An 18,253-nucleotide genomic window follows, 5' to 3' on the forward strand; every position below is an offset into this window, starting at 1 on the left:
TGCTGTTTTGCAAAATCATGTCATGGAATTCACTATAGGTACAATTATAGTTACATTTGGTTATTATTAGGTACAAATATTTAAGAGTTTCAGATTTGAAGTAATTTTTCCCATGAGTTCACAAAATATTCATTATAGAAAATATATTCTCATTTGGAGCATTTGTGACAGGGAGGCACATAATGAACTCTACTATGTCACATATTTGAGAATGTGGACTGAAATATGGAATGGTTTATAATTAAGAAAAACAGTGCCTTGATTCGAAATGTGAATAAATGTTTAACCATGAAAGCATTGCAAATAAGTTAGGACATTTTAATCGATTTTCTAGATGTCTTTGCAACACGCAGAACATCTCTTTGAAAACCAGTACTGTACTTTGAAAATCAGTACGTCTGGGTACCCTAACTTATACTACTACTACTACTACTACTACTACTACTACTACTATTAATAATAATAATAATAATAATAATAATAATAATAATAATAATAATAATAATAATAATAATAATAATAATGTGAAGTAATAATGTGCCTCTATCTACCTAACATCTTGTTTTTGGATTTGGCTATCAGAGAACTTCTTTCTTTGCTATAAATATTCTATTTTCCTACAATTTTGTATCTAAAAAAAAAAAAAAAAAAAAAAAAAGAAGAACGGAATGTGTTCTACGTGACGAAGTCAAGTAACCTATTTTCATTTTTATTTTTTTTTAAAGAAATAAAATATTTATTTGTGTAAAACCTCAAAGCTACATTAAGCGAAAACGGTCAGCAAAAAGATAAAATAAAAATAAAAAAAAAAAACAGTCTTTCTTCTTACTTGCGGAGCTTTTACTCCCACGTGAGATAGGACATGCTTTCTGAAAAGAATTCAATGGCCTGAAACAACAAGTGTGCACACACTTAATTTCTTTTGTGTCTTTTTCCTCAGCATAATTATACGTTTCAGATGTTTACCGAGGGAAAATCTTACAGCCTCGTGTAGTCCTTGAAAAAATAGAATCATAGACCTTTCCTTGCTTCTGGGGAGCCGTGGTTTTATCGTTACTAACACATCATCATAAGTAAAAAATACAGTTAAATAAAACGAAATATTAGAACGCTATATCCTAACTATATATAAAACTACATGAACTCACTGACATATAATAACGGGTACTTCCGGTTGACGTGGAATATCGAAATTTGGCATGATTGTAGCTTTTTGGGACTAATCCACTAGAAAAGTGTCAAAAGTTAATATTTTAAACTTTTATCGGGTTTAAAGGGGGGATGAAGAATTTTGCCATGTTATTTAAATGATTTTTGTTTTTTGGACACTCGTGTTAAGGCACTTGGAATTGAAATAAGAACTTGAAATTCGGTATGCTTGTACGTTTTCGTTAGGGTTACCTAAATAAATCACTAAAAATAAAAAAAAAAGTTTCAACTTTAGAGTGACTTTATGGCGAACTGTAAAATCTTTCCCATGTTATTTATATGGGACATGTTTTACACCTCGAAGTGTTTAGGCACTTCTGGCAGCATTAGAATAATTAGATTTGGAATGATTGTAGCCTTTTGGGACTAACCTACAGGAAAATTGCCAAAAGTGAATATTTTTAGTCTTTAAGGGATCTAAAGGGTAATGAAGAAATCTCCATGTTATTTAAATGGGCGTTTTCTTGAGATACAAAATCTTATCTTTTAGGTAGTTGAAATAGGAAAGAAACTTAAAAATTCGGTAGAATTGCATGTTTTAGAGTTGCGAAGCCGTGGGCTGAGCTAAAACGGGTATAACGGAATTTACCAGCTATTATTCGTATATTTAACTATAATGTCCTTACTTCGATAACCTTTTATGCTAGTTTGAAGATAGTTGTTCTTTATGGAGATGTGGCCGTTGACAAAATAAAATACACATCGTTGTTCACAAAATATACCACTCTACTTGCAAAAGCTGATAGATGTGTGATGCTGGGCTGGCAAACGCGGGGGTCCGGGAGCGAGGCCCTCAGCTGGCCAAAAGCTAGTTAAAGAAATTATAAAGGCAAGTAATCCTTAGTTGGTTCAGCGTTTCTTTTCACAGCACCAGATCAAGATGAGACGTGGAATTTTAGTTTTTTTTTTTTTTTTTGGTGGAATCAGATCCACCTAAACGTGTTCAAATTTTAAGGCTCTTTCATTAGGAATCGAATCCAACAAAGTGGGCCGAAATCGTGCTCTATTCATTAGACCAGACGGGAGGGTTAGAAGTAGGTAAAAGAACAATATTAGAATACGAAATCTTATTGTTTTCGAGTTGGAGACTGAATGTCACGGTATATCAGAGTTAATGTCCTTTAACGGTATGGAGACCTACGTTTTAAAATGAAATCTACATTTTAAAATCATTGTAATGCGTTTTATGCTCTCCAGCAACTATGAAAATGAAATGAAGTCTTTCAGTTTAACGTCACACACTTATGTCCATTAGGCTAAGGGATACGATGATTAAGGCAAGTGAATGAGGAAACTGGAGTGTCCCGAAAAAAACCCACTGACACGATTTTGTCCACCACAAACTTACTTGGCCGCGGATCGAAACAGGGACCCTACATATCAGAAATAAGTACTATACCACTACGCCCCCGTGCCCCATTCCACCGACTATAAAACCTGGAATTCTAGTTAGCTCTCTTGTAGTTATATGGTTAGTATATTTGCATCAATTTGGCAGGCACGGTTTTTTAGATTCCTGGTTGGTTCTTATGTGATTTAAAGCTCTAGATCCCTGTTTAATATAACCACGGTGCTAAAAGAGAAGCTAAACTAAGGGTTGATAATTTATCTTAGTATACAGCAATTTTTCGTTTTAAAATGTTAGATTTTTGCATAGTTTTGGCTTATGATTTATTTTATTTTAATATCATCATTAATTTAAATCCCTCCTTCCACACAAAAAGTTTATTAAGGGTCTTCATCCCGGCGAAATTAAAATACCGCTAATTTTACATGAATTATGTGATATCTTCAAATAGATAAAAAAAATAATTGAAATATGGAACAAGAGCGCCCTAGACAATATTATTTTGCGTGAGGTACCATTATTACAAGTCACCTAGTGGCTTTATGTTTTCAGCTGTTTAGAAACGCGAAAATAAATGCAGATTTTCAAAATGGCTCGAAATTGAAAGCAGATAAGTGAGTCGTGATAACGGTTTCTCATGTAAAATAATATTGTCTAGGGCGCTCTTGTTCCACATTTCGATTATCTTTTATCTATTTGAAGATATCACATAATTAATGTAAAATTAGCGGTATTTTAATTTCGCCGGGATGAAGACTCTTAATAAATAGACGAAACAAGTACAATCAAGCTTTTTTGTGCAAGTAAAAGAGTAAAAGAGGTTGAAATAAAATAAGTAATGCTAAATTTAAGAAACGTTATCGTACTTGCAGCACCTCAATGCATGCTCCGATTAAACTAAATTTTTATTTTTGACGTTTTGACATCAAAAGGCAACTTTCCACAATATTATAAATATATTTTTCTTTAAATCGAGTTTTCTCGTTCCACCCTACTATTCATCACTGAATATATGATTGGTACTTGTTAATATGTACTGTATTTTACATCCTTTGGTTTTCCTTTTCGAGCTCAAGAAGACGTTAAGAAATGAATGTTTATAGTGAAATAAATGGTCAAATAACTACGAATGAGATCTTTGTTTGGAGTGCAGTTCGAACTCGTTAATAATCGGTCTTGTAATATCCTATCTTGATTAGTGATGGACACAAAAAACCGGTTTTTGAACATTAAAAAAAACGGCTCACCAACACAGGTTTCGGTTTTTTCCGAACCGGTTCGGAAACCGGTTCGGTTTTTCACCTGATCCGGGTTCGGTTTTATTTAAAACCAGTTCCGTTTTTTTTTTTTTTACAATACTGGTTCTATTTCTGACCAGAATAGTGTTTTGATAACCGATTCCATTTTTAGAGAAATAGTTATATGCAATTTCCAAAGATTTTCACCAAAACCAGTTTCGGTGAAAGCCAAACCGGGTTTGGAGATGGTTTGGAGATAACCGAACTGTCGGGTTTTCTAGAAACCGGTTTCCGATTTTTATACAAAAAACGGTTTTGCCCATCCATCATCTTGATCCCTTAGACATCTCAAAATGAAATGAAATGAAATGTCCTACAATTGTGCCGTTAGGCTAAGGGAGAAGAATGATAAGGCAAGCGAATGATAATGGAAGTACTGTTGAAAAGGTGTATCCAGACACGGTGTTATCCACAACACGTTGGCCTGGGATAAATCTAAGAGGCCCCACCCACCAGAGGTAATCGCTGTACCATTGAGCCACCACGTCCCCGCTTAGACCTGCCGAGTATACCATTTTTAGTGGCCCAACAATAAAATATCCAGAGTATTTGAAACACGCGTTGGGAATCCACTGAGACTAAAGAGGTCAGATAAATAGCCTTTGGAAGCAGGGTTGCCGTGGAGATCAGACGAGCAAGAATTTCTGCAACACAATACAAAACAAAACAAAGCTTTCCCAATAGAGACATTTAGGCATACACTTTTTGAGACGAGACAGCCTTAATTCTTGAGCTTCAATTAACCCTATTGGGAGGTCAGTAAAATAATCTTAATAGAATTGGATACTGAACAGTATTCAATGCCGGGCTTTAGTTTCTGTGGAGAGTGAGGCGTGTCAGTGGTAGCTATTTGTAATTTTAATTTTTTAAATTGAACGAAGATAATAATAGGATATCTGCCAATTTAGTTAGTTTAAAGTCAGGCAACGGACAAAACACATATATCAAGATCTACAAAATAAATGTACTTGATAACGTTGTTAGGCAACGGAAATTACGTCTATGATACAGTGGTTAGCATAACTGTACTTGCTGGTAACCAATGCAATGCTAGTTTAAAAATCAATCTAGACAGTCAGGTCTGGACTCTATATACAGGGTGTTTCAAAACAACACTGACAACGTTTGGGAGGAGATTCCTGACATCAAGAGAAGACGAAAAGTATAGAGTAACTTGGGTGCACAAATGCTTCCTTTCGGAGTTACAGATGCCGAAAACATAAAAAAAAAGAACTTTAAAGGTCCATAGCTCCAAAACTACGGGATCTACCGTAGTCGGATTACCACTTCACTTAGGAAGTAGTATGTTCCCTATCCAAATATTTATGTTTCAGAATCCTGTGGTATTCACACAACATTTTTTTGGAGGGAGTTTAACTACGTGCATATAGTTTGAAATGCTCATCAACAACCTCTATAAAAATGTTGCGGAAGTACCGCAAAATTCTGAAACATGGATATTCGGACAGAACACATACTAGTTCCTAAGTGAAGTCTTAATCCGAGTACGGTAGATCCCATAGTTTTGGAGCTATGAACCTTTAAATTTAATTTTTTTCATGTTTCCGGCAGCCTATAACTCCGAAAGGAAACATTTGTGCACCTAGGTTGGTCTATACTTTTTGTCTTATCTTGGTGTCAGAAATCACATCACGAATGTTCTTGGTGTTGTTTTGAAACACCCAGTAGAATTCAGAAGTATTGAATGTTGTAAACACTCTTTCTTAATTTTAGAACCCAGCCATAAAGAAACAAAACTGGTAGTTGCACAAGCAAGCAACGAAAAGTCAGAAAATAGAAATTTTCTGTTCTTCCCCCCACAAAAGCTAGACTATATATATATAAAGACTATACCAAAAAAGCACGTCTCTATTCCTGAGGCTTACGAAAAATCTATTGGGAAGTCTTTCATCAAGTTTTATGGGAAACTTTAGATTGTGCTTAGGAATAATACAGCACATTTACAAATATGCATTCTTACACACACACACACACACCTGCAGAACATTATTTGGACGTGACGCATCAGTGGTATAGCGTTCAGCTGGTGTGTGGGTCCCTCGTTCGATTCTAGGCCAAGTAAGTACGTGGTGGACAATATACTGTTCGTGGGTTTCTCGGGGTACCCCCGTTTCCTCCCACTCTGTTATTCCACCTATTCTTCCATCATCATTCACTTGCTATAGTCATCGTCTCCCTTACCCTAAAGGGCATAATCCTGAGAGTTTAAAGTGAAATATTTCATTCCGTAGACTACAAGTTTACATTTAAATGTCATATAAATAAAATGATCGCAGAGTCATACAGGGCCCTAAGGTGTTTAAGGATGAGTGCAAGGGACCAACATAATATCCAAACTTCAAAACACCTTTTTACGGCAATGATTAAGAGGAAGTTGGAATATTGCTATGCTATTTGTTATTCTATTCATAACTTACAAAGCAAACAACATAGAATGAGTTCAATTCAAGTTTTTGAAACATCTTTATATCAAATTGTAGCATATATCAGCAACCAAAATATAAGATCTCTTACTCTTTTCTTTTACTTAAATTTGATATGCACTCTCTTTACAGTATATGTTTCCTTATCAGACAAATATACAGGGTAGCCCAAAAGTAGGTATACAGTACCGTACTAAACAGCTCATTGCATTTTATATAATTTCTTATTGTTATCCATCAGGTAGACTTAATTTCTTTATTATTTGTTCTTAATGTATTTTTACTTGCATCTTAAGCTCGAAAGAGCCGAAGCAAATAAACTTGTAAACTAGAATGCTATACTTGATCAATGCAGGAGTATATACCTACCTTTGGGCCACCTTGTATTTGTACGAAATTACTAAACTCAGCGACAGATAATTGCAATTTAGTCAAATATCTTAATTTTATAATTCTATCAAGCCTTGTTTCCAAATTCTCAAACTAAAACAAGACTTTGTCTTAAAAATATAACACACACACACACACACACCAAAGAAACAGTTTCAACACACTAACTGCGTCTTCATCAGACTTCCACTTCTTGTCTGGAAGATTGATTTCCGGTGGTGATCGTTTCTGATTTGATTTTAATCATAAGGCCCCCGTCTCATATATCCTCTATACACAAAAGGAATGTTAAAACTTCAATTAATTTCCGAAAGCAGTGAAAAGCTTTTACCTATTTAGAATATACAGTAATATAAATTCAGAGCGTGACAAGGATTCAGCACATACAATTCAACATATACATTGAAATAACACATTCAAACCAAATTGTAGCCCGCTCTGTCAGCCTAATTGCTAGCATGCTCACCTTTCATGTACGGGGTATCGGATTCGACTCCCAGTATGAGCTCCCTCCTCGCTAAGTGGTTAACGTACGAGCTTTTGATGTCTGAGACCACAGCAGGATCCCACATGGAGCTGTAGGTTCACGTCTCATATAGCCTCGATGCTAGAAGGGACACTAAAATCAAAATTGAAGACCTGAATCGCAAAACATCCCAAGTCCACAGGAGTACACTGTTTGTTTTTAGAAGAAATAAAGAATATTATACTTGGCATTTTATTTATTCTATTTAGCTGAAACTATTTTGTATTTTTTTTTAAAGTTTTGATTTGGACTTACGTATTACACAAGTGAATAGCCCTTAAAACATAGATTCCAACATAAAAAATGCAAAATACTAAGAAAAAGACTGGACTTGGGATGTTATGTAATTCAGGTATTAAATTGATTCCCATTATGCACCAGCTTTCTTTTCTCCTTTTCTTCTTTTGTTTACTTAAATAATTATTATAACAAGCCAATTAACTTTGTAGGTATGTAAGTAATAATAATAATAATAATAATAATAATAATAATAATAATAATAATAATAATAATAATAATAATAATAAAACAGTGCGACCTTTTACATATTCTGATGTGAATTTCATCCTACCCATTTTTCGGTGGTTATCACACAATCTTCAAGAAGTTTTGAGTCTGTTCGCTAGATGGCAGTCAAAGTGGAACGTACAGTGTGAGATGACATCTCTTGGCTGTTCTTAGAATTTATAGTGAATATAAATGACGTGATTTATAGTTTGCCACTTTAAACATAAATAAATAAATACATCAAATATTCGATTGCATGCAGACAATAAATAAATCGTGAACAGTCCTAAACAGCAGTTGATTTCGTAAGATTCAAGAAAAAAAAAAAAAAAAAAACAAGAACAACAAACAAACAGAAAAGTACCTATGTTCAAATGACTGATGTATGTGAAATGTAATAAGCAAATTGGACTTTGTTCAAAGATGTTTTATGTGTCGTATGAAGTGTTTGACTAACGCGAGATTAAAAATTTCAGAGTTGAATAACAATTTAGTGGTTATTCGATAGAGACCAGCCAGGGTTGTCCAGGGTTGTCCAAACATATTAGTAGAAAACAAATTAACGAGATAATCTTAAGCAAATATAACACCGGGAATCTTCTGTCAGTTTAACGTCCCACGTTTATGCCTGTTAGGCTAAGGGTGACAGATGGTAAAAGCAACTGAATTATGTAGGAAGATTTGATGGAATGAGAGTAGGAGGAATTGAAGTTGCTCCGAGGAAACCCACGGTTACAATGTTGTCCACCAGAAGCTTACTTGTCCGGGATCGAACCACGGACCAAACTCGCCAGAGATTAGTTATCTATCACTGAGCCACTCTGCCCCTACCCACGTTATGTTTTGGAATATACTATGGTACTTGTACCGATTACGGCTCGTGTACTTAATATGGCCCACCTACCATATCTCTGCAGATTTACATTGGTTCTGTTAGATGACAATATAAACAATGTCCTCTGAGCTGCGCAAATATGTTTACTCTTGTCATGAGGACACAGTTTATATTGTCATATAGTAGCACCAACGTAAATCTGCAGAACTATGGTGGGTGGGCCATATTAGGGACCCGGGCCATAATCGGTACAAGTACCATACATAAAATTATTGCTTTGCTTGACTTTGAGCGAAATACTAGAGAAGCACTGTTCGATCCTCGGCCAAGTAAGTTTCTGTTGCACAATGTCATGTCCATGGATTTTCTCGGCTACTCCCGTTTCCTCCAACTTTCTCATTCTATCAATTCTTCCATGATCATTGACTTGCCTTAATCGTCCGTCTTCCTTATCCTAACAGGCATAACCATGGGACTTTAAATTGTAAACAAAGATCTTCATTGGAATATTAATTTCAAGTCTTATAGTCATTTGATGTTCTCTTTTGTTTCTTCTCATAATGCATTTGGACAATGCTGCAGAAAAGTCATGGCCAGTTCTGATATAATTCGTGGATAACATACTTAATGTGTTCACAATCACGTGTTAGTCAAACGTCGCCAATTACACGTCACTACGTCTCTGAATTCGGCTGCTTAAATTTAAACCATAATTATCTTTAAAAACATCACGACTCCTTTCCCTTATAGAAGTTATAAACCTCTCCAAGTCATAGGTAGCCTTAACTAGCATTATAAATACAGATATCTTCTGTTAAAATCAACTTTCATATTTGATATACAGTGGAACCTCGATTACTCGAATCTGAAGGAATAGACAAAATTTTGAGTTATCGAGTTTTTTTTTTTATGGACATATCAAAGTGGCCACAACAAAAATTCGAGATACTGAAGTTCCGCGTTTCTCATGAATAGTGAATATAACATCTATAACTCGAAATTTTATTCATTCAACCTCTATAACTCGTAGTTATGAACGTTCTTTAAATTAAATAGCATAAGTAAAAATAAAATGCTAGACATGACTGAAACACAATTGCAGCACACATTAGCAACAATGTCAATTACGTAAAAGCATAGAGCTGTACCTTCGAGATATCGAGATCCCATCAAGAGAAATTCGAATTATAGAGGGAAACTTCGTAGTGTTCGCAGATATAAAAGTTAGAGTTATCGAGCATTTTAAATGCGACTATGAAACCCTTAAAATTCTCTTATCGAGGTTCTAATTTTTAAACATTCGACTTACAGAGGTTGTTTTAACGTTGAATGTTATGCAGAGTTCAAGATAATGTAAAAAATTCGAGTTATCAAGGATTTCGAGATATCAACTTTCCAGTTATCAAGTTCCAGATGTTTAACTGTATTTCAGAATCGGTGTGAATGCTATATTTTTAGAAGTATCGTCGTTTCGTTAAACCTGCTTAGTTCATTAGTTAATTAGCTTAAAGATTCATCATGCTTAATGATTAGTCGTAGTGTAATTAAATCTAAAATAACATATGGCAATTTGTTAATTTTAAAGATCGTTTAGAAGACCAGTTATTAATGCTTTGCTGCTCTAAAATAAAGTGTTCATCCCTGGTTTGATCACACCTCACGCCAAGGAAACTTTGTGGTGGACAAACAACGTGTGTGTGTGTGGGTTTCTCTTGGTTCTCCCGTTTCCTCCCACTTTCTTTATTCCACCATTCCATTCAATTCTCATTATCACCATCTCCTTTAGTCTAACCGGGATAATCGTGGGACGTAAAACTTAAAGATTTCATGTCATTTCATTTTCTAAAATAAGATAAAATATTTAGTTTTGCATCCCACGTTTACACCGTTCAGGCTGAAGGAGACATGTGCCAAATATCAGTGAATTATTATATGGAAGAATTGGTGAAATGGGACAGTAAACAAAAGCGGGAAAATCCAGAGAAAATCATCAAATGCGATGTTATCCACCACAAATTCATATAAGGGGACCGCGGTGGCTGTAGAGCGTTCACCTCTGTTACTGGAGTTCCTTGTTGGATCGCAATTTAAGGCAAGTGGACTTTGTGGTAGACAAACACCGAGTGCTTGTGTTTTCTCTGGATTCTCCCATTTACTCCCACTTTCTTTATTCCACTATTTCATTCATTTCTCATTATCACCGTCCCCTTTACCCCACACGACATAATCGTGGGATGTAAAACACAAAGCTTTCATTTCAAATTCACGTAATCAGGCAAAGGAATGTGGACTATTTCGTAGTAGGGGCGACTGCTTTACCAATGATGCATTTTAAAACTTTTCTGGTCTTGTTGAGTATGATTTCTTGTTTTACCTGCTTCTGTAATACCGAGGCTATGAAGGACGGTACTTACTAGTAACGTGAGCTCCGGTGCATTTTTCTTTTGGGTACACAGGTCATCATGCATGATCAATCCTCACAGTAGAGGCCATTCTCCAAGAGCGGTGAATCCCAGAAAATATGTTCTTACTATATACCTCTCCTTTGGCCTAGTGACTAGCGAGTGCACCTCTGGGGCACATCGTCTCGGGTAGTGATGAGCGCAAGAGTCTTGGTCTTGCAGTTTTTGCAAGAGTCTTGCATGCAAGACCAAGACCAAGACCAAGACCAAGACCAGGAATCTCGATGCAAGACCAAGACCAAGACCATACCTGCAAGACCAAGACCAAGACCAAGACCATACCTGCAAGACCAAGACCAAGACCAAGACTCTTGCGCAAGAGTCTTGCACAAGTATGGTACTACTTGATTTTTTATAGAATGTAAAAAGGAAGGGGAAAAATCATTACATCTTTCACGTGAACTTCTTGGCTCCAGTAAAAATACCGCCGGAATGAATGTGTTCCCAGTAGTTTATGCAATCCATGTGAATCGATCTGCTCCTGTAACATATAGCTACAGTATGTCGTTTTTTGAATCGGTTGTTCACGAGAAGACCGATAGCATAATTCTATGAATTGTTACAAGCTATAATAACATCCGTGTCTGATTTACTTTGGTCATCATTTGATCATTCACGACGGCCCATGATTGGATTTTGGGAAATCATACGAAGAATAGTTGTGTCCATAAGAAGTGAATAAGCAAAAATAAACTAGAGCATGTTATGGACACGGTAGCTCAGTGGCAGAGCGTGCACCTCTGGTACATGGGGCCCTGGTTCGATCGCAGCTTGCGCTATGTGAGCTTCTTTGGTGAACAAACACCCTGTGCGTGGGTTTTCCCTTTTCCTCGTATCATTCCACCATTTCTCATCATCACTGTTTCCCTTAGCCTCAGTGTAATAACCGTGGGACGTTAAAGTAGATATTTCATTTCATTTCAAAACATATTGATGGTGTTCTTCTTCCAAAACTAAAGATATGTAGTATTGAACATCGGCAATTCCGTACACCATAGATGTCGACTACATGGGTATGACATTGACTCTGAGGTTCAAGCATCCGTTGGAAATTTTTAATGTGTACTTATAAAATTAATATTGAAATAACATTTTCATGACATTGACAAAAACTTAGCGCATGTAACCGCAAGTTTGATTTCATAGGTGGATGCTTATACGTTGAATAATTGTTTATCAATATAACTTATAGCCCCCTTGGGTATACGGCATATCTAGGATTCAACGATATAACATTATACAACAATAAATAATCTATATTCACAACTGAGAGTGATTTCGTACTTATTTCAAATAACTTGAAGTTTGATGCCGTTATTATGTATTTCTAATGTAGGTCAAAAGTATTTATATAAATTAAGTTTACACAAAAAGACATAGACAGTTGAGTCGTTTTCAATTTTCACTCAAATTATTTTAAAATATTGGGGCCGCGGTGGCTCAATGGTAGAGCGTTCAGCTCTGATGTTTGGGTCCCGCGTTCGATCCCAGCCCCCGCCAAGTGAACTTTGTGGTGGACAAACACCGTGTGCGTGGGTTTCCTCGGGGTTCTCCCGTTTCCTCCCACTTTCTTCTTTCCACCATTTTCATTCATTTTCATTATCACCATCTCCTTTAGCCTAGCCGGCATAATCGTGGAACGTAAAACTCACAAATTTAATTTCATTTCATATTCTAAAATATTAAGAGGTTTAATTATTATTATTTTAATTGTTTCTCTCTATTTTGGTCAATATTGCAAAACATATCATCATCGTCATAATAATAGCTATTCTGCCATTATTGGCAGGTCACTTGCTGCAGCTGAGAAGCTTCAATGACTGTGATCCTCAGCTAGTCTTTTCGTCTTAACGTAGCAATTTTCTGTCTTAATATCTTTCTTCAACTACAGTCTCCTTCGCCCCCTCCCTCTAGCACGTCCCTCATAATACAGTTCCTCCTCAGCCAATGTCCTCCTCTTCATTACATCTAAAATTCTTCTTTTCTCCCCTACTGCTACTATTTCTAAAACCTTCGCATTTGTTTTCCGTTCAACCCAGCTGATTCTCTCCTTTTTTCTCCATGTCCACATTTCAAAAGTCTAACTGTTTAATCGTTTTTGCGTAATGTCCCTGTTTCTGCCCCATATAGTACATATGAGAATCAGTAAAACTAAATTTCAATATTTAATTGGGAGTTTGTTTACACAAAGATGAGCTAATCGTGGTTAGAAAGAAAAAAATCTGACGCCTTTAGAGTGTAAAAATAATTTTGCAATTTATGGTATTTCAGTAATCTGTGCCGTCTTGGTTTTCTTTCATGCGTCTCACTGTCAGGGGTAGCCTCCCCAATTTGGGAACCAGTGGAGTATTGGATCTGTTAAAACATATAAAAATATTACGAAATGTTGTGATTTATCTTATAAGTAGTGAAGCGTGATCACCCATTGAAAAAAAAAAGTAAAGGTCATCGCCTATGTTGTACAGTATCATCACACTTACACGAAGGTAAAATATATTACATTTAGGAACATAATTGTATTTCCCTCACTATAGACGCAATGTAGGATTTATTATCCCTTATATCCAGAGTAAAATTTACTTATGAAAATCATAGATTTCTTAAAAGCAAAACTTGCAAGACTCTTGCAAGCAAGACCAAGACTGGGTGTGCAAGACCAAGACCAAGACCAAGACTAGGTGTGCAAGACCAAGACCAAGACCAAGACCGAGGGTTCCAGTGCAAGACCAAGACCAAGACCGCATGTGCAAGACCAAGACCAAGACCAAGACCACCCGGGTCTTGGTCTTGGTCTTGCATTTGCTCATCACTAGTCTCGGGTTTAATTCCCAGTGGGTGAGGAGGGAAATTTAATTTCACAGTCAATCACTTTCATTAATCATCTGTCCCCTTTAGCCTAAAGATCGTGACCGTGTGGCGCTAAACTAAAAGAATCGTTTCATTTCATTGTTTTTCTTGTTGCTATACAAAGTTCACAGACGGAATATTCAATTGGTTACTTTCGTTTGATTGTTTTATGTTTTGTTTTGATTTATTTTATTTTTTTATGATTAATTTGTTTTTATTGCTTTATCTTTTGTTTTGATTTATTTTTATTTTTAATGATTATTTGTTTCCATTGCTTTATCTTTTATTTTGATTTATTTTAACTTTTAATGATTAATTTTGTTTTGACATATTTATCTTTTGTTTCGATCTATTTTAATGATTAATCTGTTTTGATTATTTTATCTTGTGTTTTGATTTATTCATTTTCAAGTGATTAATTTGGCTTTATTGATTTATGGTGCTTAAATTGATTGTTACATTTTTATATAACAAACACATTTGGAATATAAATTTATACATATATTTTTATTATTTTATTTTTACAGAAAACGTATTATTATCCATGTCCCACACATAGTGCACACCATTCACAAATTTAAGCACAAGAAGGTGATCGAACCTGTCTACGTTATCCACAAAATCCACGGACATCCACATGGGCACAGTCACGGGCATGGAGGCCATGGTGGGCACGGAGGTGGTCACAAGAGCTCTGGCTACAAACATGGCGGGTATAAAGGCTTCAAATACAGTTACAGTTACAGTGGAGGGCTCGGAGGAGGCAAGCATAAGGACTACGACGAACATAGCTTAGACGATTACGACCATGGCAATTATGACTATGGTCATGGTGGATATGATTACGACCACCATGACTACCATGGAAGCAGTAATGGAGGCGGACATGATGATTACGATTACCATGAAGATTATGGCCATGGTGGAAGTCATAAATCAGATCATGGTATCGGGCACAGCGGAAATCGCGGAAATGATCATTATGGTGATGTTGGTAGTCCCAATTATGGTTACAAATATAGTGGCGGATATACCAAGGGACATAGTTACGAGAATCATTTGGAGGAAAACTATGGCCACACAGCACATGACGAGGACGCCTACAACCATGGCGCGTACAAGAAGTGGCACTATGACGACCACAAGTACGATGATGCCCATGGCCACTATGGGCATGAACATAATGGATATGGGTCGTACAACGGAAGAAAAGATAATCATGGGTACTACAGATAATCCACGCTAAATTATCTCACGTAAGTAACAGTATATGTATAGGTATTTATATCAAGTTATACTTGATACTATTTCAAGTGTAAGCCGGAATAACAGTGTGTAATAGGGTGAGCCAAAAAAAAAAATATTTTTTTCAAGTCTTAATACAACGGAAAAGTCGTGAATTGTGGAGACTAAACAGGAATAGAGAAGTGGCGTAGTCGCTAACGCTCTCGCCTTTGGTGCGAGTGGTCCCGGGTTCGATTCCCGGTGGGTTCACTCGGTCGAAAAGTGTAAAACGCTTTTTCAGGCCAGCCACCCTGAATGAGGTTTTCCTGGGTTTTCCTCATTCACACCAGGCAAATGCCGGGATGGTACTTAACTTATAGGTCCCAGGCCGCTTCCTTCCTTTCCCAATCTTTTCTTCTTTCTCTTACCCCGGATAGTGTGCTCGCCGAGGGACGTCATCCCTCAAAACGTGAAGGGCTAAATGGCTTTAGATGCCGAAAGCCCAGAAATCTAAATCCTAAATCCTAAATCCCAGGAATAGAGAAAAGAAATAAACAATACTTTTCCTATTGTAGAAATATGAATGGAAACACAACTTATGTTTACCGCACGGAAGTACATTTTCAGAGATACATTGTAGTTGACAGTGTATAATTACAAAGTATTCTTATCCCCATGGGTATCCAAAAAAGTTTACAAAACCTTTAAAATGAAATCATATACGAGGAGATAAGCTCTTCGTTCTCTTAACTTAGTTTGGTGTTGCATACTTTGTTCATCCCTCGTCGTTCTGTTTCTGTTGTTATATATTTACTCACATGCTCATTATTATTAATTAGTGAAAATTTAATTTGGTGAAAATTTAAAGAAAAAAAAACTTGTCAGTATAGTTTTGCGGATTTATGAGTACTTTAAATGATTGTTGTTTTCCAAGTACACTAAAGCCCGGATTATCCACGAAATAGGGTGACAAGGGGACTGAGGATACTGAAATTGCGGATAACCCGAAAAATACTAAGAATAAGGTGCAAACAGGAAAACAATACAGCATTTCAGCGTAAAAACTGTTTAATTATTTGTATTGCTCGGGTCGTCAAGGTCAGTGATCAGATAATATGAAAGGCATGACCAAAATAAAAGAGCGAGACCCTGCCACTCATCCACAAATTCCGAGAAGGTCTATAGGCTTACGATACACAATAAACCTGTCAGTAATTTTCGACCTTTGCACTGTAGGGCCTGATGTATTTTCCCGGTTGTTGGCTTGGATTAAAATTAGTTTTATTGAGGTTCGTAATTAACCCTTGAGTGGACGCTCGTCGACTCTCACTCCGCAGTGAACAACAAACGTAATTCACTACCACGCAAATCACTCTTCCCAATTCCCGTTTTTCATACCTTACAACAATCGGCTTTTGTTGGTCAGAGTAGAGTTGGACTAGGAAACGTGCACTATTGTTGGAAGTAATAATTTTTGTGTTTTGCAACATACAGTACTTAATTGCATGCGGAGTATCAGTCAGCAAAAGTAAAATACTAGAGCAATTCTATTTCAACTGTGCCCTTACTGGCGCTGCTGTCGATGTGTGCTTTTCCGTACCTCCCTCGAAAGAGGAGGGAGACAAGTTGCTGTTGCCGATATCTCTCAATAGTTGAATACGGACAGCGTTGCCACAATAAATTATTTCACGGGTTTCGCTGTGCGCTTTCTTGTTAGCCATTCTAAGTAGCCTACGACTTTCACTCGTCAAGACCAAACGATTGAATGACAAACAGGCAACACAGCCGATGTAATTCACTTCTTTCCCCAAAGTAAAGGGAGGGTTTACTTTGCGGGCGTGGGGCCGAAGTATGTTTCACATATTTTCCGAGAGTACACTTGGAATAGAAAGGTTCTAACAATAAAGGTTTGGGAATGTATACTTTATGCACCGTCCTATGATCATGTTTCAAGAGAAAATGATGTTTCTTAACTATTGAGGTTCTAATAGATACCTCAGCCCACATTTTTTCCTTAAGCTGGTTTCTTATGCTTTTGAGATCTCTGTGTGGTGTTAACAAGAAGAAAAGTACAAATGTGTTAAGCAGAACATACCCCTTCTTGTTTTTACTGACTTGATATTAATACAACCATGGAAGTTAGACATTCTGTTGGTTTGCTTCTGTTAGAGGATGAGAACACTGGATAGTTTTAGAAGTGGGTGGCTAAGATTTTTTTTTTTTTTTTTTTTTTTTGAACAAAACTCTTCAACTTGACCATAAAATATAACATAATTAGTAACACCAATTAGCACCTAAACTTTAAAACACATATTACATATTATTAAAAAAAAACAATTTCTTGTTAAAATTAAGCTTTTCCTCTTAAAAAGGTCTGACTTCTTAATACAGGGTGTTCAGAAAGTAACAATACAGTTCATAATTTGCCGTATTTTATTCTCCATAAACCACTTTAAACAACTGAAATTAACTCGAAGCTAAACTTTAATGTCATGGAAGTTATAAGAGATGCTGGAAGTGATCCCTTTACACTTGAAGACACAGCTGCACACATTTCTGCATGTTCTTGAAGATGTTGTGCTTAACATCACTTAGCACACCACAACATGGTACTAAATAGTTACTTTCTGAACACCTGGTATTAAGTTCAACTCATTTAATTGTGAATTATGAATTTAGTATTGCTTTTCTCTTTTTCTTTTTTCAGATTTTTCTCAACTTCTGCCAAGAGTAATGTAAATTGAAAAATTCTAGTCTTGTTATTATTGTTAATATTTTTATTATTATTTTTGTTGTTGTTGTTGAGGTGCAGCAAGCGTGCCAGTTTTGTACATACATATTTCTAATCTTTTGTTAATAAACGACTTTTATCTTTGTGTGTTGTATCTTTTGTGTATCCCTCCGTTCAAGGTTGAAATATGTACTCAAGTATCTTTGTATTGCATATTTGATCATGTGTTGTAAGGGTGGTACCTCAACTTGGAATACAATCAACAATGAGATTTGAGATAATTGACAAAACAGTACAAGTGTGATTCAAAAAGAAAATACACAAAAGTTGCCGTGGACTCATTTTATTCCTCACGGAGATATACAATTTTCAAAATGCTTTCCCGACCATTAATTCAAATGATACACCAATATATCGTTTCCAACCATAAGA

At 36.1% G+C, this 18,253-nt stretch overlaps 1 protein-coding gene across 1 annotated transcript in view; it reads left to right on the plus strand.

Annotated features, from left to right (window-relative positions):
- The window catches only part of LOC145673839 (uncharacterized), a 37,504-nt gene extending 19,538 nt beyond the window's left edge, over positions 1-17,966 (plus strand). Inside the window, exons 3-4 of the mRNA XM_081743609.1 lie at positions 14,394-15,122; positions 17,798-17,966. Coding sequence (XP_081599735.1) covers positions 14,394-15,102 — 709 coding nt within the window. The 3' untranslated portion in view covers positions 15,103-15,122; positions 17,798-17,966. The remainder of the gene's footprint in view (positions 1-14,393; positions 15,123-17,797) is intronic.
- Positions 17,967-18,253: the final 287 nt, after the last annotated feature.

The sequence above is a fragment of the Thermobia domestica genome, chromosome 17 (genome assembly GCF_964235325.1).
Source record: "Thermobia domestica chromosome 17, izTheDome1.hap1.1, whole genome shotgun sequence".
Taxonomy (NCBI): domain Eukaryota; kingdom Metazoa; phylum Arthropoda; class Insecta; order Zygentoma; family Lepismatidae; genus Thermobia; species Thermobia domestica.